This window comes from Hippoglossus stenolepis, chromosome 17 (assembly GCF_022539355.2).
Source record: "Hippoglossus stenolepis isolate QCI-W04-F060 chromosome 17, HSTE1.2, whole genome shotgun sequence".
Taxonomy (NCBI): Eukaryota; Metazoa; Chordata; class Actinopteri; order Pleuronectiformes; family Pleuronectidae; genus Hippoglossus; species Hippoglossus stenolepis.
The window spans coordinates 11,666,668-11,692,057 of NC_061499.1; the positions used below are offsets into that span (position 1 = coordinate 11,666,668).

Genomic DNA, 25,390 nt, shown 5'->3' on the forward strand with positions numbered 1-25,390 from the left:
TGAAATGGACTGTGTCAGAAGGCAGAAACACACACCACCTGCCATTCAGTCGGTCAGTCCATCCATCCATCCATCCATCTATCAGCTGCACACGGGAGTACATCCTGAATTTATTGGCAATAACAGACAACTGAGGGGGAGAGTGTTTATGATTCGATCACAATATTACAACCTGTGGAAATCGCAGCAAACCCGGTTAGCCAGCTTATGTAGCCATCAAAAGGAACCTACAGTTCTTTTTAAATCTCTTCTCTCATTCCTCTGTCTTTCTCCTTTTCACACACTCTTTTCCTCTGGTTGCTATAGTGATGTGAAATGGCTGCATTCTGCAGCACTGGATCAGAGCGGGGGCCCGCTCCTGCAGCTTGTGAGTTATATAGTTTTCCATGATGGTTTTAAACCATTTAAACACACACACACACACACACACACACACACACACACACACACACACACACACACACACTGCTGCAATTATATCAGCATGTACCACAGCGCTTGGAGTCTAACAAGTAAAATGTTATTTAAATGTCACATCGTTTTTCATAAACAGTATGCATTACTTTAAACCGACACTAGTGAATATGCTGCTTTTGTTGTGCATCGATCACAGTAAGTCGAAGTCTAATGACCAGTAAGTGCAGCAGTTTTTCTTGTACAGTTGGTTAATTATTGACCTGAGACTCACAAATAATGGTTAAGATTTGTCCTAATTGTTTAGAAAAGTCACAAAAGTTATTCTCCTGAACAAAGAATCTAAAGTATCTCTTTAACCCACAGTTTTTTCAGAGGAGCACAAGGTTCTTCATGTCCTTGTCTTGCGTGCCTGCAACACAGTCACCCAAAATAGGCTGGAATATGTAATGCTGCCTTTTAAGGGTCTTTATCTTCCCCTCTGTCTGTTCTTTGTTCCTGTTAGTGTTTTCACAATACCAAAATAATGATTTCAGTTCAATCCCTGCCTAAATATATCAAAACTGATACTGAAAAGATGGTTAAAACTCCTACAACACGAGGAAGAGTAATTGAATAATAGACGGTAGAACATGGAGGAGAGAGAGCCTAATTAATTGCCTTTTTATAATCCAATTTCACAAAATAGAAAGGGAGAGAGTATGTTCCGTTGAGCGCAGACCACCTCCAAGGAGATATTCTGACTCATTTGTATTTAGTTTACTACTGTTGTGTGTTTGAGCTTCATGATGTACAGTTAATGTCATTTATATTTATCTACATTGAAATTGAAATATATATATGATGTTGTGTGTTCAGTTTGGTTTCTTACATTGAGGTGTTTTTGACACTTAATTAATAATGGATCACACTTGTGATGTGTTTGACTTATACTTCATGGCACGATCATGATGTAATAATGTTATTCTTCACATCTGCTACCTCATGTCTGTCAACAAGTTGCTTTGCAAGTTGGAAGTTTTGTGTTCCTTGGTCTGTGTAGGTTTAAAACAGACTGTAGATCTTACAGGCTTTGTGGCGTCTGTGGGTTTGGCATGACTGTCATCTTTATCAATGAAAAATTCCCATATTCTTGCGTCTTCCTTGTCAACAAGCTGTGAATGGTCAGCAAGAGCACTTTCTGTTGTCTCCATGAAAGCAAAGAATGGTTTGCACGCCCACTCCCACTATGCCTGCAGCGAGTGGTGCATACACACTGCCCCGCTGCGCTCTTTGATGCAACTCATAGGAAATACGGCTTTTACTAAAACACTGCCATTCTTAAATTACGGACAGTATGCACTGTATTTAATGGCTGGGTATTGCAATATTTTGTATATCATGCAACGCACTCTCCTATATCCTACACTTCCTTGCTTTTCATGATTTGTTTTATATCTCTACTCTTTCCTCCTTTCTTCTCTCCCTGTTTTACAACAAATAATCCAAATCTTCTCTCTCCTTTCTGTCTCTTCACCTCTGCTCTTCACCTCCACCTTCACCACCTCTCTCTCTGTGTCTGCAGTGTGACAACGCCAAGGGGCTGAGGGCCTTCTTCGACGCCATATGCTACGGTCCCAAGCACCTCATGATCTTCGGCGGTGTCTGCCCCTCTGTGACCTCCATCATTGCGGAGTCTTTGGAGGGTTGGAATCTGGTGCAGGTAGGACACGTGTCACATGTCATTATGTGTGCATGTATGCAAGTGGTGTATTGCCTATATGCATTGTGTTGGTGAACCTGGAATGCTATTGTGCATAGTTTCCAAGTGGTTGAAAAGAGGTTAAATAGACATTAACTCCTGTGTACTTACTTATACATTGTCTAAGGTTTCTTCCTATTTCTTTGTTACAATTAGGATGCCTGAGTTTGCTACTTTCTTAAGTTTCCAAAACTCCCTTAGTTTTCCCTCGTGTTTTGCGCAAATACACCTTGGGATTTCATAAGGGTCACTGTTTCATGTACCACTGATTGCTGGAAATGATTAATTGATATGAGCTAATAATAGTGTTGCTAAGCAAGTGATGTTAATTAGTAATTATTTGTATTTTACCATTAAGTTGCTTGGTAAATGGCATTTTCTGGCGTTAACTTAACAGAGCTTTGGTTGCTTATTTTAGGCATTAAACGCCAGTCATCTTTGCGCCTGGTAACGCTTTGACCCTCCTGATTTATTGCTTGCAGTTTCTTTGACTCTTCACTGTACAGCACTACCAAAGAGAGGAAATGCCTCCTTCCAAAGAATACATTTCATTTGCTGCAGACCCTGTAAAGGTTATCAGGCACAGATAAGGAAGGAGCGAAGCTTGTGCTTGGAAGAGATTGCATAATTCAAGTGGCTTCATTTTGAACTGAATGTCACATTACGTATCGTATTTCTTCCGCTTCCAATTACTGTGAATCTGCTGCTTGTCATGTTTTGATTTTTTCCATGTCTCCTTTTGCTCGCTGTCTTGTCAGGGTCACTCAAGAGAGTGAAAAGATTGGCAGGATGAGGGAATGAAAGGATTTGAAAGTAATCTTTTGTTTCAGTGTTCACTTCCTTTCCATGGTAATGATCTCAGTTGAGAAAGAGAGGCTCGAGTCATAGTTGAATTTTGGCTCCTGAAGTCGTAGTTTGTGTGTGTGTTCCCCTCTATTTATTGGCTTGTTTGGTAGTGATTACCTGTGAGGAGTGCAGTTGCAATCTTCTGCTCTGCAGAACACTCTGCTTAGTACAGTGTGTTCCCCACAGCACTTTACCAACCAGGCTCTTTTTCTATCAATACACAGACCAACACCAACAAACGCACACTGGTCTGATCCCAAATATGTATTGTGTTGCTGCCCGAGTACCAGATGGCAAGTGACTGACGGATAAATGTAAAGATAAATAGCAAAGAAAAAACTTAAAATGAACTGTTTCCAGGATATGCTTAAAGATTACACCCTTGAATTCAGTGCCAAGGGAAACTGTGAGTGCAGTTTCCACAAGCAACTAAATTACTTTCTTTAGACCAGGAGATGTGTAACTGCAAGGCCGTCCAAGTAAAAGCACTCAGCAGCTGTCCAGCACAATGTGGAGACTCTTAACATTTTGAATCAGGATTCCACTCAAGAGCAAAGGTTTGTTGTATCATACAAGACATAATTATTTCCACTTACTTATTATATCATGTTCGTGCACTTCTCTGTGTTATACTCTTGGTTATAGGTGAGGCACAGTATCAGAGCCTGGGGTTAGTTATCATGTACTTTATACGTACGTTATCATCGAGCATCGTGTGTTTGTTTAATGTGTGGACATATGTCGGAACATGTACTGCACATACAACTGTGTGTGTGTGTGTGTGTGTGTGTGTGTGTGTGTGTGTGTGTGTGTGTGTGTGTGTTGAAGTGTTAGATGAAAGACAGACAACTTTCTGCTTTGACAACAGCTGTGATGGGAGCCAGTCAGCCATTGCTTCCAGCTAGGATTATGCTTTTGTCTGAAGGAGAAGGAGATTAAAAAAGAAGAAGACAGGAGCTAAAAAAAGACAGATGTAAGAAAAAGTGAAGGTATAGGGGGAAGGGGAGAGATGAGGAAAGTGTTGAATCTTGCATCCCGCAATGTTTAGCGGGCCATATCAGCGGGAATCTGTTTTTAAAACTGCAAATTCTGTCACCCTGCATATTTATTACCCCAGCCCTGGCATCCCATCTGCAAGAGTTGAGTCGGTGGGGAAGGAAATGGAGAATTTTCCACGGTGATTTTATGGGCCAGGCTTAACAAGCTCATCATTTCCACATCAAAACAGGGAGCTGGCAGATACTATCTACAGTTGAGATAGAGGAGAGAACAACCACTCCTGGAAAAAAGCTTAATCACACAGCCATAAAAATAGCATTCAATCAGTGTTGATCTCTAATGAAGTCAGCTTTGCAAGGCTCAACAAAAATAAACTTCCACTGCGTACTCGCTCATTACACTCCATGCACACACTCATATGCACATACAGCGTTGATATATTCCTTCTAAAATTCAAGAGTCAATATTTTTATATTCCCAACAAGTGGAGTCATGTCCAAACAGAAATTCAGGCAAATACTAACAACATTTTGGAGGAAAATATGCCAGTTGAAGATGGCCAATGGGTTAAGTTTGTGTACTTTGTATAGTGTAGTTTGTGTTTTTTACATCCTGGGAACAACATACAACAGCATTTTTTTAATTTTCAAATAGTGCAAGATGCAACACTGGACAGCAAGGTGGGTTCGAACAGTTTAAAGCTGTAAAACTAAGCTCCAGTAAAGCAATAATTATGAAAGAAATATAGTCAAGATAAAGACTTAAAGAGGGCTGACCTTTCTTTGACATTTTATCCAATATGAATGACTTAATTCATGCAAATATAACTTTTAGTCGGTCAGAGTTTAAAGCCCATATTTGAGAATTGGTATAAACCACTTGATAGTTGACTTCTGACTGAAATATGTTAATTGAAATTCTAATTAGATTTATATAAAGTATGAACTATATATTCAATATATTTCCCAGCTGTTTAAGCTGCTATGTCATTGTGATCAGTTTGCCAGCAGCGCTTCAAGCTTTTAATGCACTGTACATCTGAATTGATCTGTTGTCACACTTTGTCATGAAAGTGATTTGTTGTCCATAACTTCCCTGAGCAGCTCCACTTGGCTCTGTACTCGCAGTCACATTCTGTAATGCAGTGTACTGTACATGTGCTAAAATGACTGCCCAAGCAAATTAAAATGGTGGATAAGAATGCTGCCAGGGCCAATGGACAGATGGCGAGGAGAGGATTGAGGGAACGATGGAGGAATGGCAGAGAGGAGCAGACACACGCACTCTAATGGCATGAAATTGAAATTCAAAGAAACGGGGCAAGACGCAGCTGTGTTTGTGAACTGCCATCAGTCACAAATGCCACTGATTGCTGCGTTTTCATTTCCACAAGACAATGAGTGTTGAAGCCCTTGTCTTAGCAGCCATCTTGCTGTGTGATTAATCTTGTGTTAATCACACACCAAGTATTACATAATCCCAGAAAGCATTTTTTTAAGCTTTTTAAATGCATGGGCACTTTTCTTTACCCTGTTTTCTTAACGTTCCAGAAGTCCATTTGCTCTACACAGCAGTGTTGTCTATTTTCTGCAAATGGCTCATTGAGTGCCAGGAAATAGCCCTAACCCTGGCTCCCATCAGTAGCTGGCCACTTCTCACTCACCAATTAGGCGTGGTGGCACTGTTCATTTTCAGCCACATCGAGTGTGTAATGAAAAATTATGCCTCCCGATCATTTTGCCTCTTGTAATTTGCAAGAGAAGAAGAAGACGAGCGCTTTATTTCTATGAAACAGCCATTTGTAAATGTGGACACTGTGAAGGACACCATTTTTTTGGGTGTTGTCATTATTTTTTTCACAAATATTTAGTTTTCATTTTTGGGTTGGTGAATAAAAATGAGGTGAATATAACTTTCAAAAAGTCTATTGAGGCATGTAGATTCATAAGCTGTGTCTCAATTTAGGGGTCACATCCTTTACAGCTGCATTCGTAGACCGATTGACAGCGGCGCTACTAGACTGTCCCAATTCGAAGGCTCCTGTGTGCTTCCACCACCGAGCATTGGAGGCTCCACCAGGTCGGATCCTTCCCCGACATATCCCATGATTCATTGTGCTTCAATGACTAACTGTTTCCAAGGAGGTAATGGCGGCAAAAAGTTAGGCGAAAACATCAGGATAATTAATTTTTTACTACTAAGTACTCACAGCTTAGACATGTAACCTGGTGTTTTAGTCTCGAGCTCTCAAATCAATCACCAATCCTGTGATTTATTCATTTTCTAGGGACACTGAATAACCAAGTTTATATTTTGGAGGAGGAATAAGTGGATACCCCCCTTTCAAGCTATTATAGTCTAGACCTGGACATAGAGCTAATATCTACCTGTATATGAAGCCCATTTTTCTTCTTCACTTGCTATATTGATCGTCAATGCTTCATTAAACCAGGCAATTTAGGGGCAGGAAAGTTGCCTCCTTTCCAGACCAGCATTCTCTTCTTTATTTTGAAGCCTCCACCAATTCCTTGGGCTCGTCTTTTTTTTATTTCCCCCCATTTTCTTGCTCTCGCTCTCCCTGAGTGCTACACTGGGCGCTTCAATAAAACATGCGATGCCAAGCTCTGCAGTATTCTGCCTCACTTACGTCAAATCCTCCTGTGTTCCGTATCAATATTTCATGACTTTCAAAGTTTAGGCTAAAATCTCAGAGTGCAAGGGCAGGGATGGTGTGAGCATCACAATAGATCATCATAAATCAACACTATGAGGAGAGTTCACGTCTTTGTGCTGCGAGTGTGTGCTGCTTTTGCCTGCTCGTCAACTAAAGGTTATATAAACTGTCCTATAAAGGTTTAATGACAAGCCCAAAACATCCATGTCTATATTTGGTTGTTGTGTGTTTACCTGGTACAAGGTCCAGTCTTGTGGATTAATTTCTGACCTCCTTCTCTGTCTCCATATCTATCTGTCTCTTTTCCCATGAGTGCGACTGTAGGGAGAAAACAGAGCTCCATAGCTGCATTTAGGTCTGATTTTCATACTGTCTCAAAGCCTCTAGGCAACACCCAGAGGAAAAGAGGAGGAAGGGGCGTCCCCCACTCTGTCCCAACCAGTCCAAGCCTGGTGAAACACTTGATGTCACTGTTGCTTTTTGATGGGCAGAGTCTTGCTTCTGCCGTGCAATCCAAGAGGTACCATTTGGAAAGTGAGTGGGAGGACAGCTCAACATTCTTTATATGGGTTGTAAATTACACTCCAGATTTGTTCGGACAGACTGCAGATGAAGTCGAAGAACAAGGCAAGTGTCCACGTTGAAAGAAAAACTAGGTCCAAGACGAATGAGCCTTCTGCACAGACGTGAAAAAAATGGAAAGACTAGCTCTTAATTCCTGTGTTTTCTCATTCAGTCAGAATTTCTCTCTTCTATCGCAGAATGCAAAAAAAGGCTGAAAGAGCCGTAGTAAAATATTAATTATATGCTGCATTGTTCATTAATCTGAATTATTTTGGTCCTGAATGTTGCCTGCACTTGCAGGATGCATCAGCATGTACTGTAAAAGCTGAGCTCACACGTTGTACCTATTTGAAGTGCAGAGCGCACGCCCTGTGACAGGAAACACAGTAATTAGCTAATTAGCAACATTTGTTGAATACAGCTCGCGAACTGGTTCCGACTGTTGGTGTCACATATTGACTAAACATGGTAGTTTATAGATGCTCGATAAGAAAGAGCTTTGACAAAACATTTCTCTGTTTCTTTTCTTCCCAAGGAAGTAGGAACAACAAATGGAAACATGTCTGACACCAAGGTCTATGAGGCACATTCAAAAGGAATACAAGATGAGTACATGCTGAATTCCACCCCTGCATTTGAGTGTTATCATTCCCCCAGTAGTTTTCTGGAGAAGGACAAGTAAAAAGGAAATCAGTGTGTCATACTCGCAGCACTAATGATGGTGCGGGACCTGCCAGCCACCAGCAACAATAAACACATTAGACACATGAATGGTTTAAGCTTGTTTTTGATGTTTCACACAGTTTTTTTTAATCTTACACACCTACCTTGTGGAGATGGTACGGTGCCATTATTTTTTGTTGTGCCCCCCAATCCTGGTTCTCTTCCAGTTTTTATCTTTGCTCTTTTGGGGATCCAAGGCTTTGAATTTCCTTATTTAGGTCATTGAGTCCATAGCACTTTGATGAGCTAGCTAGTATAACCAGAAAGATCCTATGATAAACTTTTGTTATGAAGCTAATCTAATTAAAAAAAACATTGTTTTTACCTTAAAGTAAAGTTCAGATGCATGTTGAGGTTGATTTGTCTTTACTTTGGGAGTCCGACAGATATCCTCTTAATTTGACTCATGCTACTAGGCAGACCTTTTTGCACTGAAGAAGAACTAAAAAGAGATGGTAAGAAAAAAGATGTAAGGGAGCAGGAATGAGAAATTAGTTGGAGGCAAACTGGAGAGAATAAAGGGGAACCAACCGGGAGAAGATGAGGGGAAAACAGACAAATATAATTTAAGGAATAGCAGGAGGCTGCATTTAATGATTGAGAAAGTCAGACTGCACATGTCAGCTCCAGGGTGTCGAGATACGATTAATTTTACAATGCAAGCAAATAAAGGATCACAGCTAAGAGTCCAAAGAAGAGAAAAACAAAACCTGTCAGTATGAAATATATCAGTGTTACCCAGCCTTTTTTTGGCCTCCAACTTCAAAGCGAGTCAAAGCAATGTTGACGTGTTATTGTCATCATATGACTACTGCTTATGACCAGTTTGACGTAAATATTTGTCTACAGGAATTCAAATTAATTCACTAATTAAATCACAAGTAAGCTATTTAACTATTTAAGAAAAATGACAGGAGTTACAGAAGGTTTTGAGAAAATACACAAAGCTTGGTACTGATTTTTCATTCTGAAGTGATTACATTTCAATGGTCAATTGTAAAGGACACAGTCACCTTATATGTAGAAACGTGTACTCAGAAACTGCACTGGTTGGTTGAGGTATAAAAACGCAGTTCGGTAATTCTAGTTAATTAAAATTTCCATTAAATTTGGAAGGAATGGACATTGGCCAAAGAAGAACCCATGAAATTTTGGCATGGTTCCGGACAAAAGGGCTGAGCCAGAATTATATTTCTCTGTCTTTAACATTGCAAGTGTTTTTGACATGTGGCCCAATTTCCCAGGGAATAATTCATGGATCTTGATGAAAGAAAAAACGTAGGGGACTGATTTTATATGAGTGTGTGCAATGTGGTGCAGCTTGCCTGACTTTACGGGGACTGTTGGTCCATGGCAGAGGTATATGCCCTCCTTGTGCTATTCTAGCTTTGATAGTTTCTTCTTTTTTTGAGGTTTTCTTGACGCAGATTGACTCTGACATTGACGGATTGGCTGAGAGACGAAGTTCTGAGGCGCAGTTAACTAATAGGCTGTGAAGTGAGATTCAAGCAAGTTAATTCTCTCTCGATTATTTAGATGTTAATGTCTTGTCACATCACTTCTTTTTTGAATTTTGACCGAATGAGCTTCACCTTATCTTTACCACAGCACCACGTTCCCACTGAGCTTTTACAAAACTCTGAAAGACTCCTCTTTTCAACTCCTCACCTCCGTCTCCTCTGATTTATTCCCCCAGTATATGGATGTTTTATTATCACAGGGCTAAGAACCTCATCGACCCCAAAAAATCTGTGTCGGAACTTGGCTTCTATGAGGCCAGCGTTAGGAGGATCCCTCGTATCAATATCAAAAACAAGGGCGGACTCGCCGAGCAAATAGACGTCAAAAAGGACCCAGCTCCATTACAAACCATTAAAACCATAACGGCTGCTTGGAAAGAGTGAAGCAGAGAGGATCGATAAAGGGCAGTTTAACTGTCTTACACAGCTCACTAATATCTGAAACATCAACCCCCCTTTAGAGAGAGACAGAGGGAGAGAGCGAGGGAAAGGAGGATGAAGTTTGTGGGGGAGAGAGAGGAAATGGAAAGAGACCGTTGAGGTAATTGCAGACTGCAGAGTGCTTTCCATTCCTCCTGCTGGTCTTCCTTCGCTTAACTCTCCCTGCTGTATAGTGTGCGTTTGCACTAATGACACAACATTTACCTAGTAGATTAGTCCATAGTAGGTTCGTTCAAAGCCAATGTAAACACACATGTTAATACAATTACGGACCAACAAACTGCACCACAGCATCACACACAGCTCCACAGAAATATTGGTTTAATTAGAAAAAAAATCTGTACAGAAAAAATTCCATACAATAATTCAGACTTTTACCATTACAGTAAAATACTATAAAATTGTACTCATGTTTGCAATATTTACCTTAACTATACTAACTACGGACTCGTCTCTCTTGTTCAGTTTACTCAAAAGTGTTTTGTGTTACAAACAACAGATCCAGGCCAGGGAAAAGCTTGCTGATGACTCCACCTCCTTACTTGATTAAATTCCTTTTCCTCTGTGTCACTCTCCTCTGTCTCTCTTTCCTCCCACACGATCCTCTTTCCCTTTATCGGGGCATCAGGATGCGGAAGCGTTAAGCCTCCTTCAGGTTGATACTGAGCTCGATGCTATTTTCATTCCCCGTTGGTGCAGTCATTGAATACCTCTCTCCTTTTTAGTCTGCAGCTGCAAATGGAAATACAGTGTGATCAGTCATGATAAAGGATGGGTATGTGGGTATGAGTAGTACAGTATTTAAAAGCAACATCAGGCTAAATTACAATCCGTTTGCATTCTTACCTAAAGTATATCCAGACGTTTGTATTAGTTACTGCTATTTTTTTCATCAGAAGTATATGTGAATGAATAAATGTGCACATGACATGTGAGGGTTTAATTACAGTAATTGAGAGGAAACAGGTTGTTAGTAAATAATCAAAAATATAAACATAGAATATACACATTCATGGAAATATTCATGAATCAGTGAGCATAGGGGAAATTATTCATTTCCTGCTGCCCAGATGATGTCATTAAGAGATATTAGGGCTCTGTGTTAATCCCCCTCTACTTTGCTTTTTTCTGAACTGTTGCCAGTGAGTAATTTTGAGTTGCTTGTCAAATACTTTTTTCAGAGACGGTGAACAGTAGGCGAACAACTTCTCTCAAATCACAAATCCCGCTGCCAGGTGGTGTTCTCTTTGAACAGCTGTGCTGCTCAGGCTTTGACTCCTACTGACAAACAATTGTTCATACAAGCGCGGATGCAGAAGCAGGGATGTGCATGTTCAGTTTGCATGCAGCCAATCTTTGCACTTACACATGTTTCAATCAGGTCTATCCTCCTCTCCCTCTTTCTCCTGCTCCATCTCTCCTGTAGCGAAGGAGGTTTTCCTTTTCAAAGGGCTGTAGAAACCCTTGGGCTCCCAGAGCAGGAACTGGTATAATTGGCGAAGATGTGGCAAAGCGTTTGGCAAGAGGTAGTCCCATATTCTAATTATGCTGACAGAGAGGGAGGTTTGTAGTGTTTCAGAGCACAGAAAGAAACGACAAGCAACCTACTTTCATGAATAGTCATAAAATTCTGTTGCATTGTGCTACGCTGTTACTGCGACGTTTGTCACAAGATTTATCTTTGTTTTGTAGCTGCAGCATCACATCTACATGTAAATTGGAAACATGATGTGCATTCTGAAAATGACTGAGCAGTTTCTTCTTGTATGGATGTTTTGAAATGTCACCCTTTAGGGTTTATTTATGTTTCCTTAGTGGTGCTATTACACCGTTATAGACCAGGTCCTTTCTTTATGACGCCATCTATCAAATCACATGTACAGCACGTGTACAGCTTACATTAAATATGTGTTCAAAAAAATGGTACCTGTATCTGAAAAAAGCACAAAATGACAGTTCAGTTGAAATTTAACCTATTAACTGTTTAAAGTATTCCTAACTTAAATATACAAATATAAATGAGTGAAAATTCACTTAAATCCCCAAATAATTAAAATCTAACCCAACTACAACAATTTAACACTAAATCACAGTTTCAGTGCTTAATGCAGCAAAAATACTCCAAACTCGCCAAGAATTGTCCCCCCCCCCACCGGGGCCAGGGACATCCACACTGCCAGCCGATGTGGTTGGTATGAGGTCACACAAGTGGTCAAACATGGTGCATACCCCATCCCGCGGTCAGAATCCTTTCACGTGAAATACAGCCACACTTTTGACTGTAGGCTAATGCTACATGCTACCTGAGCTATGTAGAGAGAGTGTAGCTAGCAGAATTGCGTGTATTGTTAACAAGGCATGTGCAGTGATGTTTATGGCAGCTATTTCAGTACAGGCACAGATTCCGTGTTTGAACCGGTGCCTGATTTCAGTACCAAACTCATATCCTGTGTGATATTAATCTGAACATCTAAAAGACTACTACAACACATTGGGATACGGTGAAACACATTCCACCTACAGGACCTTACTTCCCTCAATGCACTGACGATGTGGAATAAAATGTTATAGTTTTGTGTTTGGCAGATGTAGAGTTTATAGATGGTGATAGTCTCCACATCCTATTAAAGTGAACAAGGCTCTGCAGGGAGTATGAAATAGACATGGCAATACAGATGTACTTCAGATATATTCTGAAATTGATTAACTGCTAAGTATTGAACTTTATAGACAGCTGTAAGGACAGAGCACAGAGTTTTTCACCTTGACAGGCAGCACAGAAACTATATGACTCATATCGCTTTGGGTTATGTGAAGTGTGTTTTATATATAGACGTCCTGAGATGCAGGCAGCACAGCATAGCTCTTTTTAAAAATTTAATTCAAACCTTTTAGTGGTCTGCAAGCAGCGGGGCCTGAGAGACAAAACAGATAGAGCAGCACAGCAAGCTCATTAGTACAGAGTGGATTTTGCTTGTCTGTCCTTGAACCACACACACACAACATTTTTGGAGAGAGTTACCTTCACTTACATTTATTTCCTGGAGACACACGAACCATAACCACTGTGCCAACAATCTGCTTTTTCCCCAACTGCACAAACCGACATAATTGCCTGCAATACACTAGTAAATAGAGTATATATACTTTGATCAACTTGCATCATTCCATACAGAATGTCTCAATCTTAGGTGCACGAATACAAACACACACAAACACACACAAATGTGTCTAGACACTGAGCTCCATAGGTTTACAAAAAGGTAAACTGAGGTAGAATATTCTTCAGCCCTGAGCAAAGAATATGCATACTGTCTCACAACAACATGCACACACACAAACACAGACACACACTGACAAGGTAGATGCATTCTCAGCTTGTACCAACCGTTAAATTTATAAATACCCCTGTGGTATTAAAAGCAAGTTTGTGTTTGACTCGCGGACTTCTGGGTATTTCTGTGTCCAAATACATCAGAACTATTTCTCATCATGCTGTTTTCTTTTAACTGCTGCATTTTAGCAGCTAGTGCTGTTCTGTCTATTTTGATAATGTGATTCAGAACTAACTTTAATCCACATCAACATAACCTTTAGTGGATGTATACTATCGGGAACCAAAGGAGATTTCCTTTTTTGCGTACACAGAACAAGTGTAGGACCCGACGGCCCATTTGATCTGTGACATGAAACATTTAACAGGTTTTTTTTTACGGAGAAAACATAACGTAAAGTGGACTGTACAATAAAATGATTGACAGCGTGCTCCTTCTCCGAAACATCTACCTGGAGCATCCTACACCTGACTGCTCAGACAAGCCAGTTGCTAGGTCGATCATTAGTAGTGGTTGCTTTAGAACTTTCAAAACCATTCAAACAAAACACTGAAAATAGAAACTAACTACCAATAACTGTCAATCACACATAACAGTCTGAGATTTAATGGTTGATATCGATGTTCAGGAATGTGGTGAGGCGACAGGTTTTGTTAGGTCCACTAAATACCTGCATCTGTTCATTATCCAGCGCCAGCGTGACATGCAGCAGGTTACTGTTTATGCCCCTGTGTGTGTGTGTGTGTGTGTGTGTGTGTGTGTGTGTGTGTGTGTGTGTGTGTGTGTGTGTGTGTGTGTGTGTGTGTGTGTGTGTGTGTGTGTGTGTGTGTGTGTGTGTGTGTGTGTGTGTGTGTGTGTGTGTGTACAAAATAACTTAACACATGAACTGAAATTCACAAAGCATTGTGGGATTATAATTTGGCTGGGTATCTCCAGATTATTAACATTTGGGAATAAGATGTTCAAGGTCAAAAAAATATTTGCCCAAAACCACATTTTCATAGCTCAACCTATGAGACCTATGATACATTTTCTGTGGTGTCAATAGGACACACACTATATATATACATCTTGAGCTGGAAAAAAAAAATCAGATTTCACAATAGTTGTCTTATCCTATTTGTATATTGTCTTAAATTGTGGTTTCAGATTCCTTTTGCTTCAATTTGAACATACTTTTTTTTTCACTGAAAGCTTCAATTTCAGTCCAATATTTAAAACCATCACCTGCAGTTGAGAGGATGATACTTAATTTCCAGTTCAAAGCTGTCCTGTGGTGCTTTACTGGAGCAGCAGCACTCGTATTTTTGCATAAACTGATGACAGTGCTTTCAAGTCCACTCCGTATGAAATCAGGCATGAAATACAGGTACCGTGGAATTTGATCGCAGTGAAAATCCAGGATTTATTCATCTACCTAAACGTGGATGCAGGGCGAATATTCCTCTCACACACCCACAACACTTGGCTTTTCAAACCACTCCGCCTTGGTTAATCAATCTCCTTGTTCAAACAGGATCTATCCCTGCCAGCTCATCTGGATATGCAGTATGATACAACTCATTCACATATGTAGAGGAAATCGATACAGCGCTTTACATTTCTCGTGAACTGTAATGGATTTCCTTCATTAAATAAAGCAGCTTCTGTTGTGCTTGTGCTCAAGGATCACTGTTGAAGGTTGCAAAAGAAGACGAGAGATCGTGAGATGTGGAATCTTCAATCACCATGTTACCTGATATTTACCGCTCAATAGGTTAACGCCAAGGGGGGTCACCGCTTCCTGTGGCGGAAGGCCGTGCATTTTTAAAGAGAGAGCACAGACTTACCAGTGGGATGCCAGCTGCCACCCTTAGTGTTAGGAAACGCACATAAACACACCACCACTAACCTTTAGTTTCAATAAACACCATTAAATATGAATAAGGACATAATTGAAAGTAACCACTGGCTGTTTTTTTCCCCTCCTACACGCACACACACACACACACACACACACACACACACACACACACACACACACACACACACACACACACACACACTTAAACTTTAGAAACTCCAGAGCCAACTGCACATTATCTGGCTAACTACTCGACCAAAAATAATCTTGACATTTTCTGTGGTGTCATAAGGACACACTGCATAAAATCTCACACAGATTCCAGCCTTTAACTTTGTCTGAAAATGTAAGAACACATGTTTATCAGCAACCTAAACAGTGTTGATTTATGACTCGCCCTGCTTCCCCTCATCCATTTCAGAGTGTTTTTTTTTTTACAGGATGATAAAGTGTGTGAGACTTATCACAGACAACTTGAGATACTTGAATTCATAGAGGCTATCAAAAGACAATAATGTATCACTGGTGAGTGTGAAATATTTATTTGTCCAATCGATCGGTTTCTTGAACAACTCTCCCATCATCCACACCGACCCCCCCCCTCCTTGATCTCTCCAACCTGCCACCGTGGATCCATCAGGCTGAGAGAGAGAGAGATGGAGCAAACATTGAGGCCGCAGTAGATATTTAACTTGGACCGGGTGTTTATCCTGCAGAGGTAAACTTTTATATCAGCCTCTGTTGTGGCATTACTTCCTTTTCCCCCACTGGCAGAGAACAGTGGGTGTAATCAGCTTAATTGGTGTAATTATGGGGTAAGCAGTGAACCCTTGTATGCTCGCCTCTGCTTTTCTAAACGGATATTTACAGATTATAGGGTTAAAGTTTTTTCTCAGCTGCATTTAGCTAAGTCTCCTTGGTCTATGAATAGGGGGACGATAATCTGCAGAACATATTCATAACAATGAACGCAGATTATCCAATCCAATGACAGTCTTTTTGTCTAAGTAATCTCAAATAAAGTCACACCCACAATGAGTAGTTACTAAATAGTGACGTGTTTCTTTTAGGGTGTGTGTCTATTGTAATGTTCTACAGCAATCACACATTTGATTACAGTCAAAACTTGTGTTCATTCATAGAGTGAGTGAATAGTTTTATAAAGTGGCACATAATTTAACAACATTTAGTGGACAGAAAACGTAATCAGGTGCTGGTATGTTTTTTACAAAACAGATATGCTGTAGTAAATTTTTACAATACGAATATATGAGAGGTTTGTTTGTCTATCACAATTTATTAGCTTTTAATCAGTTCATTTAAATGGATGAGTCTCCTTGTGATCTGAAGAACAAGCTTAGAATATACAATATGTAAAAGTCATCTCCCCACCCCGTCCAATGTTCCTCCACATCTTTGGCACAAACTCATTCTGCAGGAGTGCAACACTGTCCTGCAGAAACCAAAGGTTTGAGTGGTGTTCAGTGTTTGGTGTTATCGTGCTCAGGGGTCCTTCATGTTTCTTGATGTCTGACTGCCAGCCCACCTCAGACCCTGGCCATGTCTCCCTCGCAACCCAGGAGATAGAATTTTAAAAATTTACAGTCCTCTTTGAGCTCGCCTTTTGGCCCCTGCAGGTCTCTGGAAATTGAAAAGTCAGAGAGAGTAAGGAAGAGAGCCAAGGTAAGATGGAGGGAGCAAGGCCGTGAAAAACAGTAGGCGAGATTTCTCTGTAGCTGGACAGACTTTGTATTACTCCTATAGCAAGCTCTCTCTCTCTCTCGCTCATACTCTCTTTCTCTCTCTCATACTCCTTGTGTGTGTGTGTGTGTGTGTGTGTATATACATGCACACAGATGCAATCATTGAAAAATTGTACTTGCGTCGAGAGCAGTTCATTGAAATGACCTGTCCCTGTGTTCTCAGACCTCTGTACGGCGTGTTTCACAGCTGAGGCTGTTTCATTGCCACCATTCGCAGAGTAATTGAAAATCCATGGCTGATTGACTCAGACCCTTGGTAATTAATTTTCTTTCAGTTGAAGGGCTGTAAGACCAACAACCACATCTGTGCTCTGTGAGAGTTGCTCTCTCACTTGATTGGTCAGTTGCTCCTCCACCCCTCTGATCCAAAAAGAAATAGCTCAACAACTACCGGTTGGATTGTATTCATATATACAATTATATATAATACATAAATAAACTTTTGGTCATTCGCTGACTTTTTCCAAGAGACACCATGAGGTTTGACATTTGTTGTTTTTAGTGAAACATGTCAACAGTTACTGTTTTGTGCAGACATTCATTTCTCCCAATTAAGAGCTTTTTGGTAGATAGTTTCATTTCCTCACAAAATAAGGGTTTCAACCTTGGCTCCTATCCAGTTCTGTTATTTAGTCCCACTAACTAGTCCTGTTTCAAGTGCCGAACACAGCACCTATTTATTTTTAGAGTCAAGCATCAAGCATGGCTGAAGGACGGGTGATTATATCAGTGTGAGAGTGGAAGTCTATAGCCTCTCTGATAAATACAAAATCATGATAGGGTTTTGAATTCCAATTTATTTGCATGGCTTAGGTCCTAGCAGCTGAGTATTCACATTTTATAGTGAGAGAAGGCCCGCTACAGTTACAGTGTCTAATATGACATTGATGCAGCATGTAGGCCACAGCATTCACCTCTATACCCTCCACTAAACAACATGAAAGGAAAAGGCATCTGTACCTGAAACCAAAGAGGAGTTATAGCAGTGACATCTGAGTGTTGAAGAAAAGAAAGAGCGAGAGAGCCGTAATGGCGTGTCTCACATTGAGGGACCTTGGAGACTGTGTCTTGGAGATGAGTCGCTGATATATACCCAGCACGCCAAGTGTGGGAACAGGCAACATCGACATCCAAGTCACGTTTGTGGCAGAGCGTCGTATGGCACTATAATCATGGTCACACTATAGAACAGAGGGGGAGAGAAAGGCAGAGGTGTGTGCGTGGCGGCTTTACTGAAGGTCCTCCTCCAATCAACCATTCTGTGAGGATAAAAAGGCATTTTCCTGATTAGCTTTGTGTCATGGTTGACATTTGATTGTGTATATTTTCATATGTAGATTTAACAATCATGTTATTTTGTGGGACTATTTTCTGTCATCATTTACAGACCCCGCTGTGAGTTTGTTCATCGCTCAGTGAGTGTTGGGGAAGGCCAGGAAGCATCCCTTTGCACTTGACATGCATTTGAGTACGTAAAGATGAATCTACAGAATACTGTTAAATATATATATATCATTGTCATGCTTTGTGTTGGTATCTTTATGCACATGTGTGACTGTAAATACTTTAATTTGTCACATTTAAAGCACCTACAAGGAGTTTTTAGCTGGTTATTGAACGGTCTTATTTTAATATTGGTGCCTCTTTATGACCTACAACAGCAAATGAGACAATCAGGGAGAAGATTGGCTTTTTTCTATAAACTTTTCTAAATGTCTGTGGTCGGAACGGATTACCTGAGAAGTCAGAGCGACGATTTACGGCGGACTGCTGTATGTAATGGTGTGGTTTGATATTCCAGCCAACTTTAAGTCCCCTATACTTTGAGTCCACAGAGGTGTCAAAATCAACGAAAAGGAAAAGTTCCTTGTCGGAGCTTCAATATAAACTGTTGACAGAAATCACAGGAAACACCAAATTCAAAGAGAAACGTAGACCTTCACTTTTTACTTTAGTGCCCAGTGACTATTTCAGCCTTTGATATAGTGTCAGTGGCTGAGAGAAGGTTTCATCATGTACTCAGAGCACTGTAGCTGTGGAAGTGGTAATATTCTCCCAGAGGAGCAACACTGTTCTGCTGACAGAACAAGGAAACACACACTCACACATACACCTATTTTCAGAAACATACAGCAATCGATAACCTTGTAAATCACTCATGATCAAAACCAACCACCACTGCCAGTTTTTATTCCCAGCTATAATCAGTCACTCAATCATATCAGCTAAAGGAGCCCATTCCGCACCCCACCACGAGTTCCCAGTTGGAGTACCCAACCCTTTGACCTTGTGCTCATAAATCCACCAGGACTTAGCATTTCCCCTATCAGCATGGGCTCAAACTGTTTCAAAGAATGCATTTTGAAATGGCAAGAAAATACCTTTTTTCTTCTTCCAAACTGCCTTTGGCTCAGAGGGGTGGCTCGGGAAGAGTGAGAGCTTTACAAAAAACAAAGCAATTTGCATGGCAAAGAGGTGTTCTGACAAGCGGGGAGGCGGCGGAGTTGTTGCCCGGAGGACTGGACGGCTGTTGAGCAATGGAGGGAAATCTGCTATTCTCTCTGCTCTCTGGTGGAACTGGCAAGTGGAGCCTCCCCTGAGGGTGAGGAAGGTTGCACAGCACTGTAATGCATTTTGTGAATATCAAATAAAGGTACGATTCAGTCAGACAGCAGAGAAAAGGCTGAAATGAAGAAAGAAACTGAGACGAAGGAAGCAGGAGGCGATACCGTGCCAAAGTGAATAGAACTTTCCTTTGCCAAATGTAAAATTCACCTGTGTCCAAAAGCATCTGAATGTGTGAGCGAGGAATTTGATATGCTCTATATCTTCAGTTCAATTCAGAAACAACGTTGTCATTGACGGAACAAAAGTGGAAGTTAACTTCATTTGTCTGCTTCCTCTCAACATCACAGATGCACAGTTTGATGTTTCAGCGAGAAAAATGAGAATCCACAGTATGAAGGATCTGTGAGGATGGATTTTAATAAAAGGTGCTTTGTGAGTTGTGAATGGGTGTGTAGGTGGCGCTGAGGGAGATCAGATGACCACCAGATACCAATGAGTGGTGGAGGATAGAAGGAGAGGAGCAGGGGGTGGATGCTTTCACCGACGCACACTTTTTCTTGTGATCTCTAAAGGTTGACGTTTTAAATAGAACGAGCGTGTTTAATCATTAGGAACATACTGCACATACTTATGGACTAGTTAAGGTGTTGAGTTCAAGTCAGGGATAACACACAAAGCTTTTCACCCAGTACAGACTGACTAATCTGCTGATGATCTGCTGTAAACTCTTTCTGGTTGTTTCATAAAGGCCTTGAAGCTGATACCATCAGCAGTTCTGCACAGTCTCCCCAGTTGATCATTAACAATGTCCCTGAGATGTTTTTTTAGGCTTCTATGTTGGGAAAAACAGGCTTTTTAAGAGCCACTGTATACAGTATCAATATCTGAAGACATGGGCTGAGGAGGATGTGGTGGATGAGATGGAAAGCGAGGTGGAGTAGGTGGAGAGGAATGCAGGAGCTGCTTGCTGTGAGTATGTGTGTGTGTGTGTGTGATAGGCCAGGATTTAACACAAAGTCAATACTACTGCAAAGTGCAATCACAATGTGTTGGCTAAAGCGGATGGCTGCGATCAATGGGACAGCAGGACCAGCCTCTAGCCTTGTGGCCCCAGAAGAGATGTTTTAAGTTAAGTTTGTGCTCATTCTCTTTGTCCCTGTTAATTTCTGTTCTTTCACTACACCTTCATTCAGTCAACCACAGCACACTTGCGTATGTATATAACCTAACCACCTATAATAGCTATATATTGCATGCCCATCCTAAATGAACACAGGCATATACCGTATGGAAGGCCAAAATGTACAAAATAAGTCTTGAACTAACTTACATATATTCAGTATCAGTTGCATTTTTCACATCTGCTGTTCTTTGTATCAGTTTTAGTTGTACTTGTCACTGGTAGAAACTGGCTCGGCCCATCGTGTCCTGACGGCTCGGGTGTTGTGTGGACATGGTAGGAAACAGGGGCATCGGTTTTGCTGTCAGAGGACATGTAATATAATTTTAGGGATAATGATAGAAGTTAACATGGCATATGAACAGAAAATGTGTTTTCATTTTACATCAAAGAAGCATTTGCAGAGGTCAGTGTACTGAAGCTACTGTGGAGTAACACGAGGAGATGGCTGTTCCGATTGTCTACATGTGCACAAAGTGTGCTTCCTTCCCTAAAAAATAAAGCCCTCTGCTGTTCCACTTGACACAACAAAGCATGTTATGTAATTTCTGGATCTAATAAACATAATGCTGCACCAGTTATGAAATCCAGGCAAATGTTTATATTGCCGTTGCATGTAAAAGGTGTATGTGCATGATTTACACTCAAATCTTTGCTCTTTCTCACATTTTGGTTTCACTGCACACTATTTTTCTGTTTTATATAGCTTTCATTTCTGTTTGTCCATTGATTTATGAACTCATCCTTGACACATTTCCTGCCAAGTGATTTCTTTAGTGCTACATGCTTTATTTTTTTATATATTGACTTAATGAAAGAGGCTTAGAGAGTCCAAGAGAGTCAGAAGTCACTACTTCCTCAGTGTTTCTGGAGGGGGTCACAGAGTAGAAGAAAATAAAAGGGTATAATTTACAGCCCCAGCACATGTACATGTATGTCCATGTTATGTGCAGCTTACCCGTTAAAGTGAAGATGGCCACTGATTGAAAAGCAGGCAGGTATCCAGGCTCTCTCTCATTTTCTTCTCGGGGGGGGTGCGGCCCCCTGGCTGAGCAATGCCGCAGGGCACGGCTCCCCACACCAGTTCTGGAGGAATAATCTGTTAGCAATAATCCAACAAGCCCAGGGCGGGTCACATGTTGGAAAAATGAGGGTCGAGTGAAAAATCACATTTGATTATTCAATTCTGTTTCCCCATGGTTTATTCAACCACAGCATTTCTCTGAGCACTTGTGTCCAGCTCACACATTGTGCTGCTTATGAAAGTAAGGCTGGGATGTAAGCAGATTAAAGAGCACGTTGAGTCTTCCTGGTAGCAGTTATATATTTTTTTAAGGGGCTATTTTCACGAATCTGATACACACGTGAATTACTACGTATGTGTGTGTCTCTGTGTGTGTGTGTGTGTGTGTGTGTGTGTGTGTGTGTGTGTGTGTGTGTGTGTGTAATGTAGTGTGGATGCGTGCGTCTCTCACCTTTTGACAGCAGTGAGTCATTAAAGAGTGAGCGCTGACAAGAATAGTTTTCCAGGTGTTAAGAATAATTCCTGAGTGTGCCGTCACATACAGTTTATTTTTGTACTGCAAACGTAACCGCATTTATTTTTTCCACTTCCTGTGTCCTCTGCATATTTCACTCTAAACTCAAATCTTTTAGAAAAACCACTCAAACTCCCATTTTTCCCTCTGTGAAACCAGATATTTTACCTGATTATACTGACTGCATACAGCATATGGTTCCTGTGGGTGTGCATATGAGCAAGAATCTGCCTAAATTACTCATGTCTCATATTCAGCACTAAACATAAAGTTGGGTATAAGACGAATGGAGTCACTAACAAGCCTGTTGTCTAAAAACACTGCCATTTCCCAGTACATCCTAACGCAGTGTGTGGACTAAGCTGGTGATTATGCAGTCCCGGTGGTGCTCACTCATCTCAGATCAAGGGAGTGATAATGCTGCACTTCAGCCCCCTACTACAAAAAGAAGAGAGGTCTACTCTATCCATATTTTCTGATGAATAGAATATGATGGAAGAAGTATGTTTTGTGTGTTCATGGACGGACTGTCCGGTGGAGCGACTGCTAGTTGGAGAAAATGTGTAACATTACCTAATTATAGATAGTCATAATTATATACCTACTGATCGCAGCATATTCATATGTAATATAAATGGAAATAGCAGCCAGCAATGGCGCGACCCCCCGAAGCCTGTGTCCATTTTCTGATGTGTGTGTCTCTATGTAGCAATTCAGGAGATGTAGCTAAAAACAGCAAGTGTGATCCAAAACATTTTATCATCTATATCTTACCACCTATTTGAACCCACAAGAGTTGGGTGCTCCAAACAAGACATCACAACCTTTAATATAAAAGCCAAACACTGTTGGTGACACCTTTGGCTGAATGAATGGAAATTACTTTCCAAAGATAACCCTGTCACTGTCACACACTGTGTACTGTCGCTGTGGTTACAGGAAAGTGACTCCATTTACTTGTTCATATGCACAGGCATCACTTGTCTTGATTTGCAGTGGTACAGTCAAATAAAAAACTAAAGTGCCACCACTCAACATATAGCAACAAGATTTATTGAGTGTTATAATCACATGTATAAATAATGCTTGTCACAAGGGAACACTGGTATGTTAAAGCATTTTATGTCTCCATCTCTCGACTAATATCTCCTGGCTATCTCATCCCTCGCTGTAAGCAGAGGAGAGATAGTCTGCAAATCAAATTAGCTGTCTAATGGAGAAAGATGAAGAAAGAAGGAAAGATGGGAGGAGAGGGTGAGAGAGAGCGGTCGCGATAAATCTGCAGGATTACATTATTGTCTCTTTTTGTGAATGGAGGAGGAGAGGGAGTGATTGAGGGAAATGGGCTTGGTGGTCTGAGTAATATTGACTTCAGGGGAGCTTTTTCAAGGATGTATAACCAATTACGGGGGGCCCTCCCACCACAAACTTCTTTTCAGATTCGGGACAAGTCACTGGAACTCTGGCAGTGCTGCAGTGCTGTATTAGATTCCATGTTGTCGAACCTCCGTAATGGAATCCTCTGCTTGAGCGAACAAGGAATCCTGGTTTTGACGCACAAACATAAGCAGACATACAGCAAATACACACATAGGCACCGACATTGGAACCAGGCAGATAATTGACTTATTAGGGCTAATATATATTCTGTTTATTATTGGTTAGAATATAATAATAAAAACAACAAGGGTATAGAGCAATAATACAGGGATTTAATGATTGGTTTAATGTTTTTGTTTGTTAATATGTTCATCTTAAATCAGTTTTTTAATAAAATAGAAAATGTACAATGAGTGGCCAACATTTACAGTTACAACACTAAAAGGAGTTGGTTAGGGTTTCAAGGGAAATAAAAAACATACAGATGTGAACTTATGGCAAGTTTTGCTACTTACAAACGTAGTTATCACACCCACACAGAAATGTAGCGATACTAAATGAGATTGTTTAATAAGGCACCTGCTTAAGTCAAAGCATTTGGTTTTATTCTTCTGAGGTTTAACTGTTTATCAGCAAACGGCAAGCATCCTCTCCTTTTTCTCTCTCATAGTCTTGTCCTACTTCGTATGAAAACACGATGCTGCCGTCCTTGGTGGCAGGATAAAAGAGAGGATGTACAGGAAAACAGAAAATGACAGAGGGAGACAATGTTGCTCATGAAACCATCTGGGTGTTCCCAGCATCGTCGGCTGTTTTTTCCTCATAGTCCCCTCTCTCTCGCTCTCTCTCTCTCTCTCCATCTCTCTCTGACATGCTACGTCTGTTCTGTACCCATGCTTTATTTATCGCTGCCTTCATTAACAATTTAATTGAAAAGCAAGGGAAAGAGTCACATCAGAATATTATTGGAGCAAATGGGACTGATGGAGTCTCATAAGTATGGACTGTAAATGCTTTCTCCTGCAAAGTGGGGAGGGAGAGAGGGAGGGAGGAAGAGAGAGAGAGAAATGAGACGTCTGCCAACTTAAAAGATAGTAATTTGCAAATGCTTTCTCCAGTGAAATGTTTGCCCACTCACCACATGAAACGCCTGTGTGTGGGCTTCCCCTGCACTTCCCATACATAACCTATTATAGGATGAATATTACACTGTGCAACTTATCGGCTGTTCTGTCAAACATTTTAATACTTTACTGAGCATCAGTAAACATGCGCGCTCCTCCTCAGGGGAAAGATGGGCCACAGATCTTTTTTCCACTAAGCAATTTTCCAGCAGCTTCACCAGTTTTATTTTCTCAGGCTAGAGGATGAAACATTGTGCTAAAGCAGGGACATACAGAATGTGTTTGGACGTGGAATAATGTGTGGGTGTGCACTTGTGTACAAATTTGCAATTGTGAACCATCCTTTTTTTTTCTTAACATCAAGGATTTTAAAAATGTAGGAGGGAGGAGGAAGATATTTTCTGGCCAAAATGTCATAAGGTGTATTAAAAATGCTTAAATAAATTTAAAAAAAGAAAATCACCAAACGGGGCAAGCTGATTCGTGACATTAGCTTGGAGCGGCTGACTAATTTCTTTAAATTCATACCAAAGGTTACTGAGGTGTTAATCTTATCCCAACCTCACGGGAAACATGAATGGTAGCTAGAAAAAGGTTGTATTTTCTTCATTGAGAGAAAGCAGCAGCTGTGGTCAGCTTGATTTACAATGGAAGAAATGTCTCAAACAATACATTCTAAATTATTTTTTGAAATATAATCTATAATCTGTAAAAAATATTAACGGCTTGAACCTCTG

General features: G+C 40.7%; 1 protein-coding gene across 2 annotated transcripts in view; it reads left to right on the forward strand.

Moving 5' to 3' along the window:
* Positions 1–25,390, forward strand: part of gabbr2 (gamma-aminobutyric acid (GABA) B receptor, 2) — a 168,088-nt gene that overhangs the window by 50,428 nt on the left and 92,270 nt on the right. For both annotated transcript variants that reach the window (XM_035183673.1, XM_035183672.2), the window contains one exon: positions 1,979–2,116. In XM_035183673.1, the coding sequence (XP_035039564.1) occupies positions 2,042–2,116 (75 nt within the window). In that variant the 5' untranslated portion in view covers positions 1,979–2,041. The remainder of the gene's footprint in view (positions 1–1,978; positions 2,117–25,390) is intronic.